Source organism: Halichoerus grypus, chromosome 3, assembly GCF_964656455.1.
Source record: "Halichoerus grypus chromosome 3, mHalGry1.hap1.1, whole genome shotgun sequence".
NCBI classification, from domain to species: Eukaryota; Metazoa; Chordata; class Mammalia; order Carnivora; family Phocidae; genus Halichoerus; species Halichoerus grypus.
Window position 1 is genome coordinate 103,577,089 of NC_135714.1, and position 21,488 is coordinate 103,598,576.

General features: G+C 40.3%; 1 protein-coding gene across 2 annotated transcripts in view; it reads right to left on the bottom strand.

Moving 5' to 3' along the window:
• Window positions 1-17,447, bottom strand: part of ANXA5 (annexin A5) — a 31,135-nt gene extending 13,688 nt beyond the window's left edge. The window contains exons 1-7 of one of the 2 annotated variants that reach the window (XM_078069193.1): window positions 17,288-17,447; window positions 17,158-17,200; window positions 11,535-11,559; window positions 5,400-5,484; window positions 3,990-4,084; window positions 2,485-2,598; window positions 260-350 (exon numbers count right to left, since the gene is read on the bottom strand). In XM_078069193.1, coding sequence (XP_077925319.1) covers window positions 260-350; window positions 2,485-2,598; window positions 3,990-4,084; window positions 5,400-5,484; window positions 11,535-11,543 — 394 coding nt within the window. In that variant the 5' untranslated portion in view covers window positions 11,544-11,559; window positions 17,158-17,200; window positions 17,288-17,447. The remainder of the gene's footprint in view (window positions 1-259; window positions 351-2,484; window positions 2,599-3,989; window positions 4,085-5,399; window positions 5,485-11,534; window positions 11,560-17,157; window positions 17,201-17,287) is intronic. The other variant, XM_036099214.2, reaches the window with a different exon arrangement.
• Between the last annotated feature and the right edge of the window lie 4,041 nt (window positions 17,448-21,488).

Here is a 21,488-nt window from a genome sequence, read left to right on the forward strand (position 1 = left end):
AAATTCTACGTAAAAGTAAACTCCTATCTTCATCAGAAGCTTCTCTTAAGTACCAAAATAGATACAGGTCTAGGAAAAAGCAGTCTTTTCCTTACTGAAGGAAAACGAGCTTAAATTGTTGCTTATTCATTCATTCGCTCACTCGTTTATTCAGCAATCACATATGGCCTGCCTCCTATAACCATGAAGAACTGCACTCACTTTAGAAAAGTGTAAAAGTGACTGGAGATGAAGGGGAAATAAAATTCCAAATGTTTACCTTCCTCATAAACTTGTTTTATGGCTCTCAGTTCTTCAGGCGTCCTTGAAGCAATAATTTCTGTCAGTACTTTTTCATCTGTCCCAGCTCCCTGTTTGGAAATTTATTTTTAATAGAGAACATATGTCAATAAGATGAAAGAGTTATTTTCCTAGAATAGATGTTACCCAAATTGCATAATTATATAATTATATAAACTATCCAACTTAATATTTACTTCTTTGTATACAAGTTCTATTAGTTACAGAATTAAAAAATTTCCAATTTATTTTCTCTCCAAAGACAATTTTATCCTTTTTTGTCTAATGAAAAACGTTTATTGCATGTATGTGATATATGACACATAAGAGATTATATAAATTTTTAATTTTATTCTAAATAGTTTCATTCTAAATAGTTTGAAAGTAAAACATGTTAATGAAACATGAAATTAAGAAGACTGAAAGAGTAAAAATGAAAACTTTACATAAATTTACATGGAGGAGCACTGATACTTAAACAATTGTGTCTCAAAACATAAAGCCCCTGCCCTCAAATTAAGTTTTCCACGGAATTTCCAATTCTGTACCAAAGGAAATAATAAATGTAGCATTGCTTAGTTACTAGGAACTGGATCAGTACAAAGGAATTGAAACATGCTTTCTGGATTTTTGGAACGTACAGTTGACCTTTGAACAACGTGGGAGTTAGGGGCAATGACCACCTCCCAAGTCGAAAATCTGTGTATAATTTTTGACTCTCTAAAAACTTAACTACTAAGAGCCTACTACTATTCGTCGGAAGCCTTACTGATAACATAAACAGTTGATTAACACATGTTGTGTATGTTATATGTATTACATACTGTATCCTTACAATAAAGTAAGATAGAGAAAAGAAATGCTATTCAGAAAATCATAAGGAAGAGAAAATACAGTAACTATACTGTACTGTAAAAAATCAGTATATGCACAGTTCAAACCTGTGTCCTTCAAAGGTTAACTGTAATTTTAGTTGGTTTTCTTTCTTCTTCTGATAAAAGTCTATCTACACTGCTAAATTAGAAGCTACAAGCAATGACAGAGCTGAACTTAATTTTTAAAAATAGCATATTTAAGCCTTATTCTCTTTATATCTCTGTTTCTTTTTCAAAAATCAAGCACAAGGGGCACCTGGGTGGCTCAGCTGGTTAAGCAACTGCCTTCGGCTCAGGTCATGATCCCGGAGTCCCGGGATCGAGTCCCGCATGGGGCTCCCGGCTCGGGGAGGAGTCTGCTTCTCCCTCTGACTCTACCCCCTCTTGTGGTCTCTCTCTCACTCTCTCTCTCAAATAAATAAAATAAAATAAAATCTTTAAAAAAAAAAATCAAGCACTGAAAAACCTATGTTTATGCTCTGGCAGAATTTCAATTACTACTGACATTTCAGAAGTACTCCACAAAAAGGCCCTTTTTCAATAACCTGAGATTTTGTCTACTCCAAAAGAAGCACTGTGGGCAAATGAAGAGAATAAGCACAGAAAAGCTCCTAACTTGATAAGGTCTCTTCTCCTTTCACTCCATAAGTAAGAATCCCTGTGCTATATTATCTCCTTGTTGTTAAATCTCCTTTTGCCCATTCAAAATCTACCACTGACTGTACTACTTCCTGTCCCGTAAGTCTAAACAAATGTTTCAAAGTAGTCATATTTATACAATATTCCAAACACCAGTCGAGGGAATGTACATTTAGTTATTTGCTACAATGAAATTATAATAAGATTATCAGCTACTATTTTGGTATTATATATATACTATTTTAGTATTTAGAAGTATAGGAAAGAAGGGAAGGGTATTAGAAAATCCTTCCTATCTGAAAATTCTCTCTGTAGCGTTATTTTTTTAACCTAAAATGATTAACAATATTATTATTTCATAATCGGGCAACTTTCTATTTTAAAAGATAAAACACTTAACCTGTAACATTTTTTAAACACATCTCAAAATTAGAAAACAGGCATGAAGATAAAATACAAAGAGCTACAAAAAATATTAAAATTTTAAATAGCCACTATTACTGAGTTAACTATACAAAAAGATTAAATGACACACTTGTAATTTTCTCCCTCCTTTTCTTCTTATTGCCTCCTACACAATTTTGTCCTCCAAGAAACCCTCACAGAAATAATTCAAAAATTTTTAAGTGTAATTATCAACACAAAATAATATTTTTCATGACAAGAATGTTCCTTTCACTAATTCTTTTACCTTAAGAGCATGCTTCAGTTCATAGGCATCATAAAGCCGAGAAGGTTTCATCAGAGCCACGATTAATTTTTCAAATTTTCCAGTCAATTCTGATTTCAGGTCATCCAGAAGGTCCTAAATTACAGAAAATACAAATCTGTGAACCAGGCAGAAATTTTAAGGAGATTCTTCTTAAATATAAAGCATAGCCCTTTGCACGAATGAATTATTTATGTTGCCATCTCCAAGCAGACAAAAGACATGTGAGTTAAACAAAACCCCAGTTTTGAATAATGTACTTTTGACATCTGACCTAAAGCTTAAGCTAAAACAAAGCCACTTATGTGTCAAGGTATTTGTTTTTAAGAAACGTTTTTCTGAACTTCAACAATTAAAAAATGAATAAAAATAGGTTAAAGAAAGTTTAAAAATACTGTTTTGAGAAACATGTGTATCTTTAAAAACAATTTTCCCAAAATAAAATCATAAACGCATTTTTACAGATGACAAAATCTAGCCTATCATACCTAAACAAAATAATTTTTTCTCTCAATATTTATTAATATTCCAATACATAATGAATTATGTTTATAATTATGCTCCTGACTACCAAGAGACAGCTGCTACTATGGAGAAAATATAATTATGAAAAGAAAAGCAGTATTCCCTACCCATTCCAGTTTCAGCACATAGGAAACCAGAGACTATGTTCAGAATACTCTTTTTGTTTGTTTGTTTGCTTTGCATTTGTTTCTTAATTAAATGATAAACACAAATTTTCAGAATAACAAAATTATGTTTAAGTTTCTCATATACACAGTAATTCATTTAAGCAACAGTAATTCATTTAAGTAATAAATTTAATTTTTATTTGATCTGTTAATCAAATAAGAGCATTTAAATCAATGAACTAAAAACACATTTATTAAAATACCACTCCACGAGGAACCAAGAATGTAACTATGTCACAATAAAACAGACTATCATACAGGTTTGCATCTAGAAAATAGCTAATAAAACAATCCTGAGAAGGAAGCAGACAAGAAGAGAGGCAGCTATCACCATGGGATCTTTTGGCACTTTGGTAGCATCAAGCAAGGGAAAACAATTATGGGGATAAGTTGGGTGAACACTGTAAACCAATAGCTGATAATTAAGAAACTTAAAAAATGGGGCGCCTGGGTGGCTCAGTCGTTAGGCGTCTGCCTTCGGCTCAAGTCATGATCCCAGGATCCTGGGGATCGAGCCCCACATCGGATTCCCTGCTCCGCGGGAAGCCTGCTTCTCCCTCTCCCTCTCCCTCTCCCACTCCCCCTGCTTGTGTTCCCTCTCTCGCTGTGTCTCTCTCTGTCAAATAAATAAATAAAATCTTTAAAAAAAAAAAAAAACTTAAAAAGAGAAAAGGAATAGTAAAATCAGAATAATAGAATAAATAATGTTTACAAAGGAATATTCGTAGAGTTCAAACTAGCCTTAAACCATATCGGGGCTCTCACATTCTCATTTAGGATGAAGTGCAGTCTTACCCTGCCAAATAGAGTTTTAAAAGCCACGGCGATTTCCTGGCGCTGAGCATTACTTCGGGATGTCAACAGAGTCAAGATGCTCTCCTCATCAGTGCCTGCAATTTATGTTAGAAGAATTACATCTTGGCTCCCCCATGCCCACTGTCTCAATAACCTTTGGGACCAGCGCCCCAGTCACTTTGATTCCTTACCTCATAAAATAGACTTATTAAATAATTCATTAAGCTACAAAATGCACAACATATAACATGTTATATTTTCAATATAAACTATCCCCTATTCCTGATGCATTGTGAAGTAGGTAGAAAAATATTCCTGACTTTTTAAAAACTGAGCGCACCTAGTTTTTCTTGCAACAGATAGTTACTCAAACAATGGATATTCACAAGGCCGGTGTTGAGTGTTATAGCAGATTAAGAGAGGAGAAAGATACAGACCCTGGTTTCAAGTTACAATTTAGGGTAAAAAATACAAATACACATGGACAACCTTGAGCTAAGGCAGACTGTTACAAGTGCCTCAGGAGAGGTCCAGGTGTTGAATGGGGTTTCAGAGGAGGTTCTCTTAGCTGATAGGTGGAAGGAGTTTTGGGAAAACTTCATGGAGAAGGTGACACTCAAAAGAGTCGTGAAGGATGGAAGGGTTTTATCAGGCGATGATACAGGGAAAGAGGACAGGCCTTTAAAATGAGAGAAAAGCTCAGCAGTAGGAAAATACAGGGTTTTCATGAATAGCAGATAACCCAGCATGGTTGGGTCAGAGAACACACGGAGTGGTAACATGAGCTGAGTCCGACAATGTGGGCTGGGATACTAAGGAAGGGCGTGCAAGGCCAGAAAGCTAACGCTAATCCTGCTACAACGGAAATCTCACAAGATGTTCAGAATGGAGAGAGAAGGGGTCAGAACCAAATTTGAAGAAGGTGGATCCCCACTCATGGACACTAATATAGAAGGAGCCTGAGGACAGAGGATCAGTTCTGTGTAGAAATCCTCCAGATGAGAGGTTTATACATGGCTAGAAAGGAGACTGGGGAAAGAGAAGATAGTTGAATGCAAGAGACTGCAGAACTAGACACCTGATCGGGCAAAGGGGACAAAGGCCTGCACAGCTGATCACTCTCAGGAATGTCTGCTTATCTACTTGGTCAGCTACCTCCCAGGTAAAGCTGAAAAGCTAAAAAGCAAAGAGGCCAAATTTAACTTCCTGTTCAGTTCTAGAGATTGAATATTAGGGATGATCAGTCATATTATTTTGTTACCTTCATGTATCTTCCCTCCTTTTATACATTTCAGATAAAATATTCTAAAATTAATCTTACTGTAAATCAGCGACTTTTTGTTTGGAAAAACAAATGTCATGTGTTTGTTGTTGTTTTTTTTTTAAGAACAAAAGGAAGGTTGAATTTACCCAGGCCTTTCATGGCCTTCCGAAGAGTTTCTGCATCAGCCCGCTCATCAAATCCAGGGAAGGCAACCACGGTGCCTTTAAGAACCTGGGACAGGAAACACAGTGATATTATTCATGGCATGACCAATACAGACAAAGCAAATAATAACAAAGCAAGCCATTGCTCTATATCATGTTCAGTCTTTAAATAAATTTACCATTTGATAACCCCATTTGAAATGGGAAGAGGACCGCTTACAGTTTGGATTAGCAGAACCAATTCAGTGCATGAGCTATCCTGGTCCACCTGCAATACCATTAATGGGCAGGTCTGGCTTCCAAGGCCTTCGTCCCTTGGGCATCGCCCCCAGTGTCCATGCCCCGGTGACACCCCCAGATTCACAGAGGGCACTTCCTTGCAGGATTCCTTCCATTTAAGTCTCTTGCCACTTTGATCGAGGGCATGCTGAACCTGCATTGAAACTTGATGCCCTGCCCTAGGCACTCAACTCCAAGCAGTATTTTTACTACGTAACTTTTCATCTAGTCCTGTTTCTTTATATTTACTTAGGGATTTTAAGATAACCTGGTAAAGCCTGAAAAGATATTTGGTAATTCATATGCCAAATCTTTGAATTTAGAACTTTATAAAAGTAGGGACACCTGGGTGGCTCTGTTAAGTGTCTGCCTTTCAGCTCCGGTCATGATCCCAGGGTCCTGGGATTCAGTCCTGCATCGGGCTCCTTGCTCAGCAGGGGTCCTGCTTCTCCCTCTGCCTGCCCCTCCCCCTGCTTGTGTGCACGTGCTCTCTTTCTCTGACAAATAAAATTTTTTTTAAAAAAAAGAACTTTATAAAAATATATTGGAAGACATTCTTCATAAGGTTTGCTGTTATGCTTATATTATCATACATGTAGTGCTTTTATTTATTTATTTATTTATCTATCTATCAGGGAGATTGAAAGCACGAGCAGGGGGAGTGGCAGGCAGATCGAGAAGCAGGCTCCCCGCTGAGCAAGGAGCCCGATGTGGGACTTGATCCCAGGACCCTGGGATCACGACCTGAGTAAAAGGCAGACGCTTAACCGACTGAGCCTCCCAGGCGTCCCCATGTAGTGCTTTTAATCATCAAAATATTTTAAGGCTTCCCCCTCAAAATCTGCAATATCATTAGTTCTTTAGAATCAGAAGGCTTTATGAATACTGAGTCCTAAATTTTTGTCTTATGATAAAAGGAGGATCCCAGCATTAACTTTTACTAATAAATGCTTTTGCAGTCCTTCAAAACTCCTGTTAAGGTTCCATCTAAAACTGAAGAGGGGCGCCTGGGTGATTCAGTCGGTTGAGCATCCAACTCTTGGTTTTGGCTCAGATCATGATCTCAGGGTCCTGGGATCGAGCCCCACCTCGGGCTCCCTGCTCGGCAGGAAGCCTGCTTCTCCCTCTCCCACTCCCCCTGCTTGTGTTCCCTCTCTCGCTGTGCCTCTCTGTCAAATAAATAAATAAAATCTTTAAAAAAAAAAAAAGTGAATAAATACCACAGGTTCTCTCAGTGTGAGAACCTAGGACTGACATGACAGATAACTTCGTTCTCTTGTCTGTTTATTCATTCACTCAATAACCATTTTTTGAATGCTTTCCACATGCGGACTAATTGTACTAGTCACTAGGAAAAAGTGATGATCTCTAAAAGCCAAGAGAACATGCCAGGCACGTAAATAATCAAGTACAGTAGAGTATACACACACACAGGTTTCATCAGGGTACATATACACATAAAGGAGGGGCTGAGTTGGGAAGAGTGGAAAGAAAAGATATCAGAAAAACTTCCCAAAAAATGTATTGAAAGTTGCCTGTGATTTTCCAAGGCAGGTTCAAGAAAGTAGAGAAGTACAGGAAGGTATAATCCAGCATGCATAAAAACATGAAAGAATGAAAAAATCTGGTGCTTTGGACAAAGGATTAAGAGTTTGAACAGACTGAAACAAACAGTAAGTATGCAGAGAAAAGCAAATGGTGGTCATGGTGGGAGGTAAGGAGGAGCTGCATGGCCATGCTAAGAAGTGCTGACTTCATCCTGTAGGCAAGGGGAAGTCATTAGGGGACATTTCAGTAGGGAAGAACAATGTCGACTGTGCCCAGTGATATTACTGGGGCAGCAGTGGAGACAACGGAATGGACTAGGCAAGAGTGGAGACAGGAAGGCTGTTGTAAAAACAACTAACCGAGGAAGAAGAGAGGGCCTGATCCAAGTCAGGAGCGGTGGAAATGGAAAGGAGAAGACAGAGAGGAACAGAACCAAGGCAGAAGGGAACCAATTAGGATGATTCCTTTTTTGGATGGGCAATAGGATGACTGGTCTTACGTTTCTCCCCAGTAGGTATACTGAAGAGAAGCAGGCTTTGTCAGTTACCAGAGTACATAAGTGGTCAGTGGAGCTGTGTGAGGAGGCTATCACAAAAGGCAATGTTAGTGGGGTGGCAAGGAGAACAAGCAGAGAAGGGAAGGTCCCCTACAATCAGAATGGCAGCTAAGGGGCGCCTGGGTAGCTCAGTCAGTTAAGCGTCCAACTCTTGATCTCAGCTCAGGTCTCGATCTCAGGGTTATGAGTTCAAGCCCCTGCATTGGGCCCCTAATATTTGCTCAGTGTGTCAATGAGCCAAGCACAGTGTTCAGAGCTTCACATGGATCATCTCATTTTACAGGTGAAGATACACATTGGCTTAGAAAGGTTTGGAGAATCATCCAAGGGACCATCAAGCAACCAGCAGAGTCAGTACCTGAAGACAGGCCATAGAACTGCAGGCTATTAATCATGATGGTGCATAGTCTCCCAAAAACAAAAAGGAAATCTCCAAAGAGGGTGGTGATGGCATGGAGAAGCCAAAGGGGAAAAATGTTCCAGGAAGAAAAGAAGAAAAGGCAGTGTCCAATATCACAGAGAAGTCAAACAGGAGGTGAGAGTGAAAGGGTCCACTGCACTTGATAACGAGGAGGTCTTTGATGGTGGTAAAAAGCATGACTGGAGAACACCAAAAAAGCGAATTGTGAGGCAAAGCATCTCCATGAACTCCGATTTTACAAATGATGTTTTTTTTCTTCTTTTAAAAAACTCACTTTAAAAAAAAAAATACTTTATCCAGTTTATAGGCTATGGAGTTGCTAGTAGATCGAGAAGTTAAGAACAGAGGAGACGAGAGATTTGCCTTAAAAAGACATCTGACCCCTGAGACTGAAGGAAATGAGGTGAAAGATGGAAGGAAGTATCCTCAGAATCTCAGCGACTGACTATGAAGAAGAAATAACTGATTGTATTTTTGAAAGCTTTCTAGAAATTGGGAAACACGTGCTACATTCCACACGATCCGAGTCACTGTCAAAGCTAGCCAAAGCCAAGTAGTGGTAGTAAGGGACCAGAAGTGAATCACAGACGTGAGTCACAAGGGCAGAAACCTTGTTTGGACATCCTGTCCAAACTCCATCCCAGTCCACACAAAATTGTCTGCACTGGGGAAATGTGACTTTCCACGACTCATGCTAGAGGGCTTCTCCTTTTTCCTATAGCCCCACTAGCCTCAAGTTAAACATTTATACCTTACCCAGGTTAATTCCAACTGTGAGTAGGTACTGCTCCCTTCCCCCATCCCCAGTTCCTCGTCAGTTACCTTCACTCCCTGCCACCAAGGTCTTCTCAAGTGCATTAGTATATATTCTCAGGCCATACATGGCCAAAACATGTAATTCACTCTTTTAACTCTCACCTTCAAAATTATCCACTCTCCTAGCTCTATAATTTTGTAGTCTTTTTTTGTTCCTTTATTCTAAATGAGAAAGTTCTTTACCGTCAAGGACTAGGTGTGCCAAAATAAAATGAACACAATTAAACCAAAAAAAAAAAAAAAAAAAAGTGAAGGGTTGCTTTTCTAGACAAAATTTAAAGAAACGGGAAAACAACAACAGAAACAACAACTTCAAATTTAAAGATGAGAAAACATTCACCTGCCTGGAACCTTTTAAACTGAAGCCTTCCTGAAGGCACAGAAGAGAACGAAACCCTCTTTAAATCTGTCCTCCAGTTTAAGGAAATCAATACTTAATCAAACACCTACCCAGCATTCCTCATAATACTAATCAGGAAGCCAGAAACCAGGAAGCAAACCACTACAGCTGAGCAACTGCTAAGCGGCCAGAGGGTGATTTTTAAGTATGGTTCTTCTGAGGCTCAGGTTTGACAAAAATCCTCTGGAGGCTGCCCAGAAAGGTGGGGAACAGGGAAGTCCAATGGCAGAACTCTGCCTTCACTCCCCAGCCAGAGCAGTTCAGGTCTTATCTGACGTACACAGTACAGGCCCCTTAATATTTCCTGTGATAATGCGTCCCACTGAGGAGCAAAGAAAAAAAATTAAAAATCACTGTACCAAGAAAAATAAAATGAGCAAGAAAAGAGGGAAAAACCAGCATGATATGATTATGATCGAAGTTGCAAGGTAAAATAAATATCAGAAGAAAAAAAACCTAGAATCTCCAAGAGGACTGAGGGGTATAAACATAGACAATAGGGGGTGAGAAATAAGATCTCAAGCCCTAATTCTTACCCTTGCTCCAAATTTATCAAAAAAAGTGAAAGTTAAGTTCAAAGCCTTAAATTCAAATTGGTTTTTAGCCATTACCTTGACCCCTTTCTTAAAATCAAGTGTAAGAGGGGAAAAGTATCACTATAAATAATTTAAGTTCTACACATAAAGGTAGAAAAGAAGTTTTGAAAACGAAATAAAAGTTTTGTCAGTATGATTTAGGTTTTTGTTGTTTCTTTAATGCTCCCATGACTATGACTCCCTGACAGTGTAAGAATGCCTTCCCTTGGCAAATACCAACAAATGGAAAGTTAAACTGTCCATGAATAATGGTGATGCCTTGAGTTAGTTGAAGTGGGCAAATGCATTAGCCTCCAATGAGTACACATTTGAGGTGGGGAATGGGGGGGGGGGCAGTTCTGTTTTACCTAACTGTTCAACTGGGCATTCTATGAATAGTACTTGAAAAGCTGTATCACTAACCAATTCATTAACCAATGCTTCAGGAAACAAGCTTATAGACTTCTCATATTAGAGAAGAGTGTGCACGGATTCACAACTTTTTTTTCCTTTTGTTTCTAAACAAGGGGCAGAAATCTAATAAACATGGCTGGTCCTACACAAAGGTAGGAAATGTTAGCCTCAAACCATTTTTAGTTGTAGGAAGAGGAATAATACATAAATAAATGACCTACAGAGATGAAAGAGGATTTAAAGATCATATATACCCTGCTGCTTACTAGACAGCACCTCTTAAATGTTTTATAAGGAACTCAAATTCAACAGATCCACTACTAACTCTACCTTCTCCCCCCACCTCAAAGCTGTATTCCTTTCTCAGAGAAAAACACAAATCAACCACTCAGTCAAGCAAGCCATTCATCTTGACCCTGACCGGACCCTTCACCACCAAGGACCACCCCACTCATGCACCCAATCTGCCTACTCTTCTGACAGTCCCCTCCTATCTCAAGTCCCAGCCACTGCCTAGTTTGTCTTTAAGATTTCACTGGGATCGTAGGGGCAGATTCCTAAGTGGTCTTCCACTAGCCCACTTCTCTCTCCTTCCCTCCCACCCCCTGCACCATCATGCGGTTTCTGCTGCCCTCAGAAATGCAACATCACACCAGAACCAGGGTGATCTTGGTTAAATGCAAATCTAACCATGGCACACCCCAACTTAAAACTCTTTGATAGCTTCCCTCACCTACAAAATGGTTCATATTCTTTAGCTCTTTCTGGCATCCCTTTCCAAGGCAAGGCTCCATCTCCCCACCTGACCGCTTCACTCCAGCATACCATCTTGCCTGTGGCTCCTGGCCAGGCCAAACTCCTTTATACCTCTGAGCATTCACCCTGGCCGGTGTTGCCTCTGCATATAATGCCTTTCCTCCTTGGCCCACCTGACCCCTGCCAGGTAAGTGACCTCAGTTTTCTCTTCTGTGAAATTGAAATAGTAATACTGATTTCCAAAACTGTACTGTGAGCACTAAATAATGCATACAACGGACTTAGCAATGCATCTGTTATACCAATAAATTTTTGTCCCATTTCCTTTTTTATTTCCCATGTCTAACAATACCTGGTGCATAGTGGGAACTCAAAAGCTTCATCCATTCATAAATGCACGCATGAATGGGAAGTAAAAAGAACAGTTAGGAGCAGGTGTCCAAAGAAATGATACCAACTGGAATATGCATTCATTCCAGTAAATCAACTGCATACAGGTTTACATATTATATAAACTACTAAACTGAAAGGATGGGTCCAAAAAAAAAAACATTTAAGCAAAGGTCTTAGGAGCACTAATTTTTGTAAAGATCAACTAATGTGTTTGTGAAGTTTTAGAATAGTATACAGGTTATATGAATAAAGTTTATTTCAGAAATTGATCTATTATGTAAAAATATTATATTTCTACCATTTTAAATTTCTAAGTCACTAAAGAGGAGAAAACCATAGATTGCCCAACTCTCACTAGCTCTCCAACTGTGTCCAAAGGGACCAGATCTAGATAAGGGAATTAAGATTTGCTGAATGCCAATGAATTGCTCAGTGGCTTCCCAAGAAGCCAAGCAGTTTTGGGTCTAGTTCTCAGCATCCAAAATGTAAACAAGAGTCAGAGGTATCAGGAACTGAGAGACACTAACCCAAAGCAGTATAGGTAATCCTGATCTAAGATCCCAAGAGAGATCTCTAAAGAGAGAGTTGACCTTAAAATGAATGGCATGAAAAGATACAATCAGTATCTGGTCAACTCCTCTAGAATGAAACTCATCTCAAATCTATTTACATTGATCCTGCTTGTTCTGCACAGGCACTTTATAAATTATCACAGTACGATGATTTCAAACCAAAAAAATTTCTAAGCAAACCTTGCACAATTTATGCATGGAGGAGAGAAATCTGATGTTCATGAAGTTTCCAGTGAAAAATTATGTTGCCTGATTTTGCTTCATGACATTCCTGCTGCTTTAAATATAACTCTATAAACATTATAAAGCTAAGTTCAGATTGCCCAAAATCTATCTTTTAAAGAAAAATTATTTATTTATTTGAGAGAGTGGCAGAGACAGAGCATGAGGAGGGGGGAGGGGCAGACGGAGAGGGAGCTGCAGATTCCCGGCTGAGCAGGGAGCCCAATGAGGCAGGACTCCCATCCCAGGATTCCGCAATTATGACCTGAGCCAAAGGCAAACGCTTAACCAACTGAGCCACCCAGGTGCTTCCCCAAAATCTATCTTTTTCAAAGTTTGGTTATCATAAACAAAATTATACAGACTCAAATTGAATTAAAATATATTAAATGGATCATTAATCTTTGAAATACAGCCAACTCCTGATTTTTCCAAACCAAAGAATACAGAAGTACAGAATGTACTTTTAAGTACCTAAAATAAATTAGAATATCTGTGAAATAATTTGGCTCTAGCTAAATAGTGAGATTTTAAAAACCTGCATGAGCAAGTTAAGCAATAAGAGAGAAATAGGTCAGGATCCAGTTTAAGAAATCCAACCCAAAATATGGTTAAGTCAAATAGAGAAAAATGACCCTAAAAACTAATTTTTAAAAAAAAGTCACATATGGGCGCCTGGGTGGCTCAGTCGGTTAAGCAGCTGCCTTTGGCTCAGGTCATGATCCCAGGGTCCTGGGATCGAGTCCCACATCGGGCTCCCTGCTCTGCGGGGAGCCTGCTTCTCCCTCTCCCTCTGCCTGCTTCTCTGCCTGCTTCTCTGCCTACTTGTGCTCTCTCTCTATCTCTCTGTCAAATAAATAAATAAAAATCTTTAAAAAAATAAAAAATAAATAAATTAAATAAATAAATAAATAAAGTCACATTTAATTGCATGGAGCACTGGGTGTTATACACAAACAATGAATCATGGAACACTACATCAAAAACTAATGATGTAATGTATAGTGATTAACATAACAATAAAAATTTTTTTAAAAAGTCACATTTATATAATCACAAGTTGACCGTTGGAAGAAAAAGATGAAAGGATTCAAAAATATTATACTCTATATAGATAATTCAGGCAATTAACAGCTCTTTGGCCATTCCTTAGTAAATATCTTGAACTAGCTTGTACCCAAATTTAGTACATTAGAAAACATTAGTGATCTAAGAATCATAATAATTTATCATTCATTTAGCAAAGTTTATTCTAAAACAATATGGGTGCTGTGGTTCCAAATCAGATAAATACAAAACCATTCAAATGAATGATTTCAAAGATAAAAAAAAAATAAATATTGTCCAGGAACTGTTTACATGCAGGTACATTTGTGATTCTTATTTTTCTTGCATGTCACGGAAAAGATACAGTCAACCAGTGTGTTATCTTTGAGAAAGACTGGGAAGCTTCATGTTAGACTACTTCTCTCCATAATAATAGTCAACTGGTAGACCCCTACATGTGTCAATGCTAGTGGATGAGGATTAGGACCAGAGAGAGAAGGGCAGAGCTCAAGGGGTGGTTATTCCACAAATACCCCCAGCTCTGAATGTATTTACTCACCATGATAATATAAATCACTTTTTATGTAGTTCACAATATCTGTTATGGATTTGTCCCCCTATACTGACATCATTAGGGTAAAATTTTAAGAATTTACAATGATATGAATTATATTAATTATGAGATAAAACTTATAATTTATTTATATAACAAATAAACAAAAAATATTAATACGAATATACACAAGAGTATAAAATATCCCTAGTAATATTTTTCATATACAAACAGAAACTCCAATTATCTACTGAAGATCAGTCAGTGCTTTCTCTTTAAATTCTTAACAAGACAGTCACGCCCACGAGCTACATATACAATTGATTCCTGGATCTTTGCAGGCTGTGACTGGCAGGGTGGTCCCAAGGTCAAGTAAAAAGACAAAACACTGGTATGGAAGGTACAGTTTATAAACATGAAGAATTACTGCTGTGGGAGTCTTTTTCATTCTTAAATAAATAAGAGACAATATTTAATGATACATTTTAAATGGCTGAAATATGCACCTCTAAGTCTCAGGCTTAGATCTGATTTCACTACTTTCCAAATGGCTAGAGTAGAGGTCTCTGGTTCCCATAACCACAGGTCAACAAAACACACTACCATAGAAACCGTTTGAAACCTAACACTGAAACTACTTCAGCTTTCCTACCATTACACTGGGGTCCAAGGGAATTTTTTTTTTAAGATTTAATTTATTTATTTGACAGAGAGAGATAGACAGCACAAGTAGGCAGAGCGGCAGGCAGAGGGAAAGGGAGAAGCAGGCTCCAGGCTGAGCAAAGAGAAGAAAGTGGGGCTCGATCCCAGGACCCCGGGATCATGACCCAAGCCAAAGGCAGCCACTTAACCAACTGAGCCACCCAAGTGCCCCGGGAATTTTTTGACAGTAAAACTGCAAGTCCTTAATGTGGGCATTCTGCATCCCATCAAATGTGTAAGTATAAAAACAACAAAACTCTATCTTAATGTTAATATTTTAACAAAATTTGGGGGCGCCTGGGTGGCTCAGTCATTAAGCGTCTACTTTCGGCTCAGGTCATGATCCCAGGGTCCCGGGATCGAGCCCCACATCAGGCTCCCTGCTCCACGCAGGAAACCTGCTTCTCCCTCTCCCACTCCCCCTGCTTGTGTTCCCTTCTCTCGCTGTGTCTCTCTCTGTCAAATAAATAAAATCTTTTTTTTTAAAGATTTTATTTATTTCTTATAGAGAGAGAGTGGGTGAGAGAGAGTGAGCAAGGGTACAAGCAGGGGGAGCAGCAGAGGGAGAGGGAGAAGCAGGCTCCCTGCTGAGCAAGGAGCCTGATGCGGGACTCGATCCCTGGGCACTGGGATCATGACCTGAGCTGAAGGCAGACGCTTAACCGACTGAGCCACCCAGGCGTCCCAATAAATAAAATCTTTAAAAAACAACAAAAAAAACCTTTTAACAAAATGTTTTACTTCCATGGTTTCCAAGGAGAACTAATAACAAAGTGCAAAATTCAACACTGTATCTTTCTTAACATTACTTGTAACTTTTATGATGACTAAACACTGTGGTTTTGATAGAAAACAGTCCTGGAGTTGTACTGTGATAGAGATCATGCACCCAATTTTATCATGCAAACCACCATTCTTCCAGGTTTTGTATATATAACATCCTTTACACTTTTCATAGTTTGAAATTATTAATGTCCACAATTGGAAAAGCATGTTCATTTGTGCTATCTGGAGTCTACATAATTAGAAGGAATTGATTGAAAAACTTCAGACATCACTGGGTGAACTTACAAAAGAGATTCAAGAAACAGCCAAATGAGCAAGGATAAAGGGAATTATTCTTTGATGCCTGATCAGTCATCATTTACATCACCACACCAGCATATCAAGATAAGAAAAACAACTCTTAGTGAAGGAAAGTTAGTTCCACATAAAAGTATTCTTTATATGGGGAAGAACCTAAACCAAAGTTTCCATTTGAAGTAATAGGAGAATTGGTTTATTGTAATATTTCCTAAGTGCAAAAGAGGAAGTAAGAATGGAAGCACTGTAGAAATTTAATAAAGTTACCAGGTCATCATAATCCTCCCAAGTTCTCTTGGAAAGGACCCTGAAACCTCACTCAATTTTGATGTCAGTTTTGTTTGTTTTGTTTTGATTTAATAAATGAAGAGTATAAAGAGAGGACATTGTCTGAGCAGTTAAAAAACTGGTTTTAAAAAAATTATCTGGACTCTGACAAGCCAATTTGATTGCTGAGATCTGTAAAATTAGTTTTGCGGTGGAGTTGTTAGCACTGATATTTAATTCACAAAATACTGTACAACACGGTCGGTTTTTTTTTTTTTTTTTTTTTTTTTAAGACTGCTATATGAATGATTTTTTTCTTTCTGGTATTTTTGACAAATGTTAAGAGCAAAAAAGACCAATATTAGGTAACCAAGTTCTGAAACAATCCGAAGGCAAATTCAATTTAGAACTCGTTCCACGAGTTACTTAAGAAACGCCGCTCTTCTGTTTAATCTTTTGCCCGGGGGGTGGGGGGAGCAGTGCCTACAAGGAACAGTTCCTTTCAGTAAAATTGGGTTGAGCAACTGGAAAAAGCTCACTAGAGCGCTACTGGAAAAAGCCATGCCCACTTGTAGTATTAAAATAATACAGGAAAAGGCAGGGAAAGGAGGGGAGGGGAGGTGAAGGGAGGGGAAGAGAGGGGAAGGGAGGCGAAGGGGGGTAAAGGAAGAAGAGAGGAAAGAAGGAAGGAAGGAAGGAAAGAAGGCAGGCATGCAAAGAAAGAAAAAGACAGACATGGAAAAAAAACGCGTTCGTCTCACTTGACCGCTAAGAGCTTTTCCTGCTCTGGTTCTAATTTTAGCGGTTCTTTGGATTTGGGGGAGAGCGCACTTTTACACATTCACTCACAAAAAGGGAATGCACACAAATCCGGCCACGTCACCGGTTGCTGCGCCCCACCGGCTGCTTCGCGGCAGGTTCCGGCGGGCACTGGACGGGAAGAAGCCGGGGACACAGAAAAGGGGTTGGAGGAGGGAGCAACGAAAGGAGAAACAGGAAAGGTGTAACAGATTTCTCGAAGGCAGATTTTGTTTACTCCTAAACTTTTTTGGCTTTCAGACAAATTCTAGAACTCCCTTGACACAGCTGACAAAGTTGGCAAATGCGAGCGCGGCGCTGGGGGCGCACGGCCCTACCTGTGCCATGGCGACTGCTCAGGTCAGGAGAAGGCGATGCAAACTGCAAGACAAGAGAGACACCGCGGGTTTAGCGAGCCGCAGACCGGTCCTCCCCGCAGCCCCCACCCCCGGCTAGGCGAGCACTCACCCGAGGGTGACAGAGGGACCTAAGTGCCCCGAACCTCCCAGAGGGCGGCGGAGCGCGGGGCGGCGGAGCGCGGGGCGGCGGCGCGCAGGGCAGGGCAGGGATGCGAGCAGAATAGGCTCCAGGCGGCAGCTCTCAGCCCACTCCAAGCAACGGAAACGCCACCCGCCCCTCCCCGCCCCGCCCCTCCCGCAGCCAGCCCCGCGAGCCGGGCCCGCCCCTTCCCCGGACTCGCCCCTTCCCCGGCCTCAGTGCGCCTGCGTGGGGCGCTGCTCGTCCTAGTCCCAGCAGCCTGGGTGGGGCCGGGCGGCCGCTGCTCGGGAAGCGGGAGAAGGCGCGGCTCCGGAAGGGCCGCAGGACTGCCTTGTCCTCGCGCAGCGGGAAGGGCGTCAGGGCTCTGTCCAGGACTCTGGGTTTTGGGTCTCTGGGGCTTCTCCTCCCTCCGTGGCCGCAGGAACGGTGGCCTCACAGAGCTGCTCCGACGTAGCTTGGCGTAGCCGACTTTTTGCAAGGCGAGACGGTCGCTGTGGCCAAGGATAGGGCTTCTTTGACTACGGTATAGAAAAAAGAGTGAAGCTTTGAGTGTGTGTCTAAGTAAACAAACAAAAAAAGTGCCAGTGGCTACTTCTTACAGGGCCCTCTCTGAAATGTATATAGCCCTTCGGTAGCTTATGTAGGAAATTTCAAAACCTCTGCCTGGGTCAGTTCCTATTTTACAAACCACCCTAGAACTTTAATGAAACTTAAATTCGAGGTATACTCTATATTAAGTATGAGTGTGAAATATGTAAGTGTGAGACAGAGAGTGAGAGACAGAGACTGACTCAGGATATTGTACTAGGCCGATACAGAAAAAGCAAAGATAGTGCCCTCCGTAGGCCTCCTAGTGTGGGGGAGGAGAGGCTCCAGGGCAGGGGGCACAGGGCAACAGGGGAAGCTTGCAACACTAGACAAGATCACATACTCTCAGATGAGAAGAGCAATGCTGTGGAGGTTTCAGGATAAGAGATTAGAACCTAGTCTGCTTTGGGGAACAAAGAAGAAGCCTTGTCAAATTAAATGGAGAACTAATGTGATTCTTGGTATAGAACATCTCATTTGCTTTCACATGGGAGCCACCTGCTTAATCAGGCCCTGACAAAGTCACAGCAGAGGGCTTGTTTACTGGAAAGGGAGCCAAAATTGAAAAGTATGTGGAGCTTGCAACATACACATACCCTCCCCTTTTAGCTTGCCTTCCCTGTCTCTGGGAGCCTCTCCTCAAGCAGCCCAACATCTCTGTATGTCCCCCAGCTCTCCACTTCACAGCTCCCCCAGCATTCTTGACAGGCCCATGCACCCGAAGGCAGCCCTTTCTTCGCATCTTTCTCTCCTCACTTATGCTCTGTCCTTTCTTTCTGCCTTTCACCAAGGGTAGCTCCTGTAACTGACCTAGAACATTCTTTTTCCCACACACATCTACCTGAACTCCATTTATTCATTGCCTCTCTTGTGTCCTGCTTTCAGAGTAATGAAATGACATAAGACCTAACAATCTTATTGATTCTATAAGGATATGCCCATCATGGGTTAATGACTTACTCTGTGTCCTGCAGCTAAGTACTGATAGAACTAATGAATGATCAGATCCAGTGTCTTGATATATCCCAGTTGGTATTTCTTTCACTTCCAGTTACATCGATTTATTCAACCCCTACTCTGGACCAGGCACAGTTCTAGGTGCTGGGGAAATGAAACAAAGTAGGTCAGAAATTCTGTTGGAGGAGACAGGCAATAAACAAATATCTATTATGTCCAGTATGATACATGCTATAAAGAAAATAAAGCAGGGCTAGGGACTGAGGGTGTGGGAACATTATTTTGCAAAGATGGTCTGAAGGCATTTCTTGAGGAGAAACCTGAATTATTACAATTTAATTGTATTTGACCACTATTTACGGGGCACCCCAAAACTAAAACAGGAGACAAACTGTACATCATAAAAGAAATGCAATCAAAATGCAACTGGTTTCAGAGGAAGGACCACTAATATCTTGTCAGGGGATTCTAAAAATTGATATGACATTTGAATTGGACTTGGAGGATATTTTATAGGGCAATGAAGAAAAGAAAGGATGGTCCCTGGTTAGGTGAACAGCAAAACCAAAAGAAGGAAAGTGCTCTTTTGTGCATGGAGGGAAAAGTGCATAAAGAGTAACTGCCACTTAGATGCTGCTTTGAATGGTATATTTAACTGATGGATTTTGAATGACTGATTTTTTTAAACTCCTGGTTATAATAAATAGTGGGCACTCAGAAAATTTCCTTTCATATCTCTTAAAAACAAATATCTATTATCCATTTCCAAAAGGCCCTGATCAGTGTCCAAAAGTCATTCTCAGAATCTCCACCAGACCCTTCAGTTAACTCATTCATCCTCCTAAGCTTCTCTTTCATGCATTTAAAATTAAAATCCTTCTCACTCAGTGTGTTGTCTTTATATTGTGTTAAATTTAACTACTGCATAATAATTTGGGGTTGATTGTTGTACTGTTCTTGGGTACAAATAATAGATTTCGGCTGTTTTCTGATGAGATAATCAGGTGGCATTCCTACCTAAAATTTTCTTTTCATTGAAGAAATATACTAAATGTCGAATAACTGATTTACAAACAAACTTTTGAAACTCAATTTTCTTTGTAAACTCAGGATTTTCCCACTTTCACTCTTGCCCTCCATTATTTGGATCATTCAGGAATTAGCTATTTTATTCTAAACAAGTCACTAGGCTTCTTGGTGTTGCAGTTTCTACACCTTCCAACTCTAATATTTTGATCATATATCCACTGACCCACTGTTTCCCTTAAACATAATGATCGATAAAGAGAGAAAAATGGGTAATAGGCTTTGCATAAGTAAATACAAGACAACTTTTCCCTAATTTTAGAAGAGTGGGAGTCTTATGTTTTAAAGGATTATAAAATTTTCAACTACTCTGATTTTAAAATTGATTTTGTTTAAGGAGGCCTGGGTGGCTCAGTTGGTTAAGCATCAGACTCTTGATTTCGGCTTAGGTCATGATCTCAGGGTCATGAGATCGAGCCCTGCATCAGGCTCCTCGCTCCGTGCAGAGTCTGCTTGAGATTCTCTCTCTCTCCCTCTGCCCCTCCCCCTGCTCACGCATGCTCTCTCAATAAAATCTTTTAAAGAAATAAAATAAAATTGTTTTTGTTTAATAAATAGAGTTGCTACAAATTGTAATTACTTAATTGCCTGAGAAGGAAGATAGGGGATAGATACCAAGTGAAAGTAGGAATGCCCTACCTCTCAGACTAGAGCTGGAAAGAGCACCTCTGCTGAGGTCAGGGAGAATTGGGTTCAAACCCCCACTGTGCTGCACACCAGGTGTGTGATCCTAGGTTTCCTTATCTAAACTGGTGGTTAGGATTAAATGAGCTAAATTGTGAAAATGCCTAACAATTTGTTAGCTCAGTTTCATTCTTCCATGGTTGATTCTCCTTCCAAAAACATTATGATTCTCAGCTCCTATTCTGATGATTCAGCCCCCACCCTCACAATGAAAACAAAATTAATCTCCTGTGGTCCCACAGCTCTACTGCAGCAGGACCTGTCCTATCACCTGCCGATTCATGCCTGGCAGCCCCCAACATTTGGGAGCCAACCTGGTAATTCCTGGTACCATTTCCATCCAGAGTCTTCCATCAGTGGCCCCTATTGACATACAGCTAAACTAGACTCTGCTCCATAAGCAAGCCCCCACGGTCCCCATCAGATGGTGCAAGGACACCAGAAGCACTTGGAATTTAATTCAAGCCACCACCTGGCCTCAGCTCATCCATCCATGAGTATCTTGGGGTGAGAAAAGGAGGTGCATCCGTCTGCAGATTTTGCTCTTTCCCCCATCACTTCGACATCCCAGCAGTAACACTGGGATGCAGCCAGCATTCTGGTGGCCCCCCATCCTTGCCCTTTAGATTTAAAGTGATTGTAGTGTCCTTAGGGAAAATAGGTCCAGATTTACTTTCAGAACCTTGTCCTGAGCCAACAGTGCTAAATTATTAGAAGATCCTTTAATCTACCCTTACTGAGATCCATGTGCACACCAGAAATTAAAAGCAGAGACTTCCCAGGAGATGTTTAGCTATAGACGTCTTTCCACTGTTTTTATTCCAAACAATATTTCTATTTATCCAGTAAAATGTAC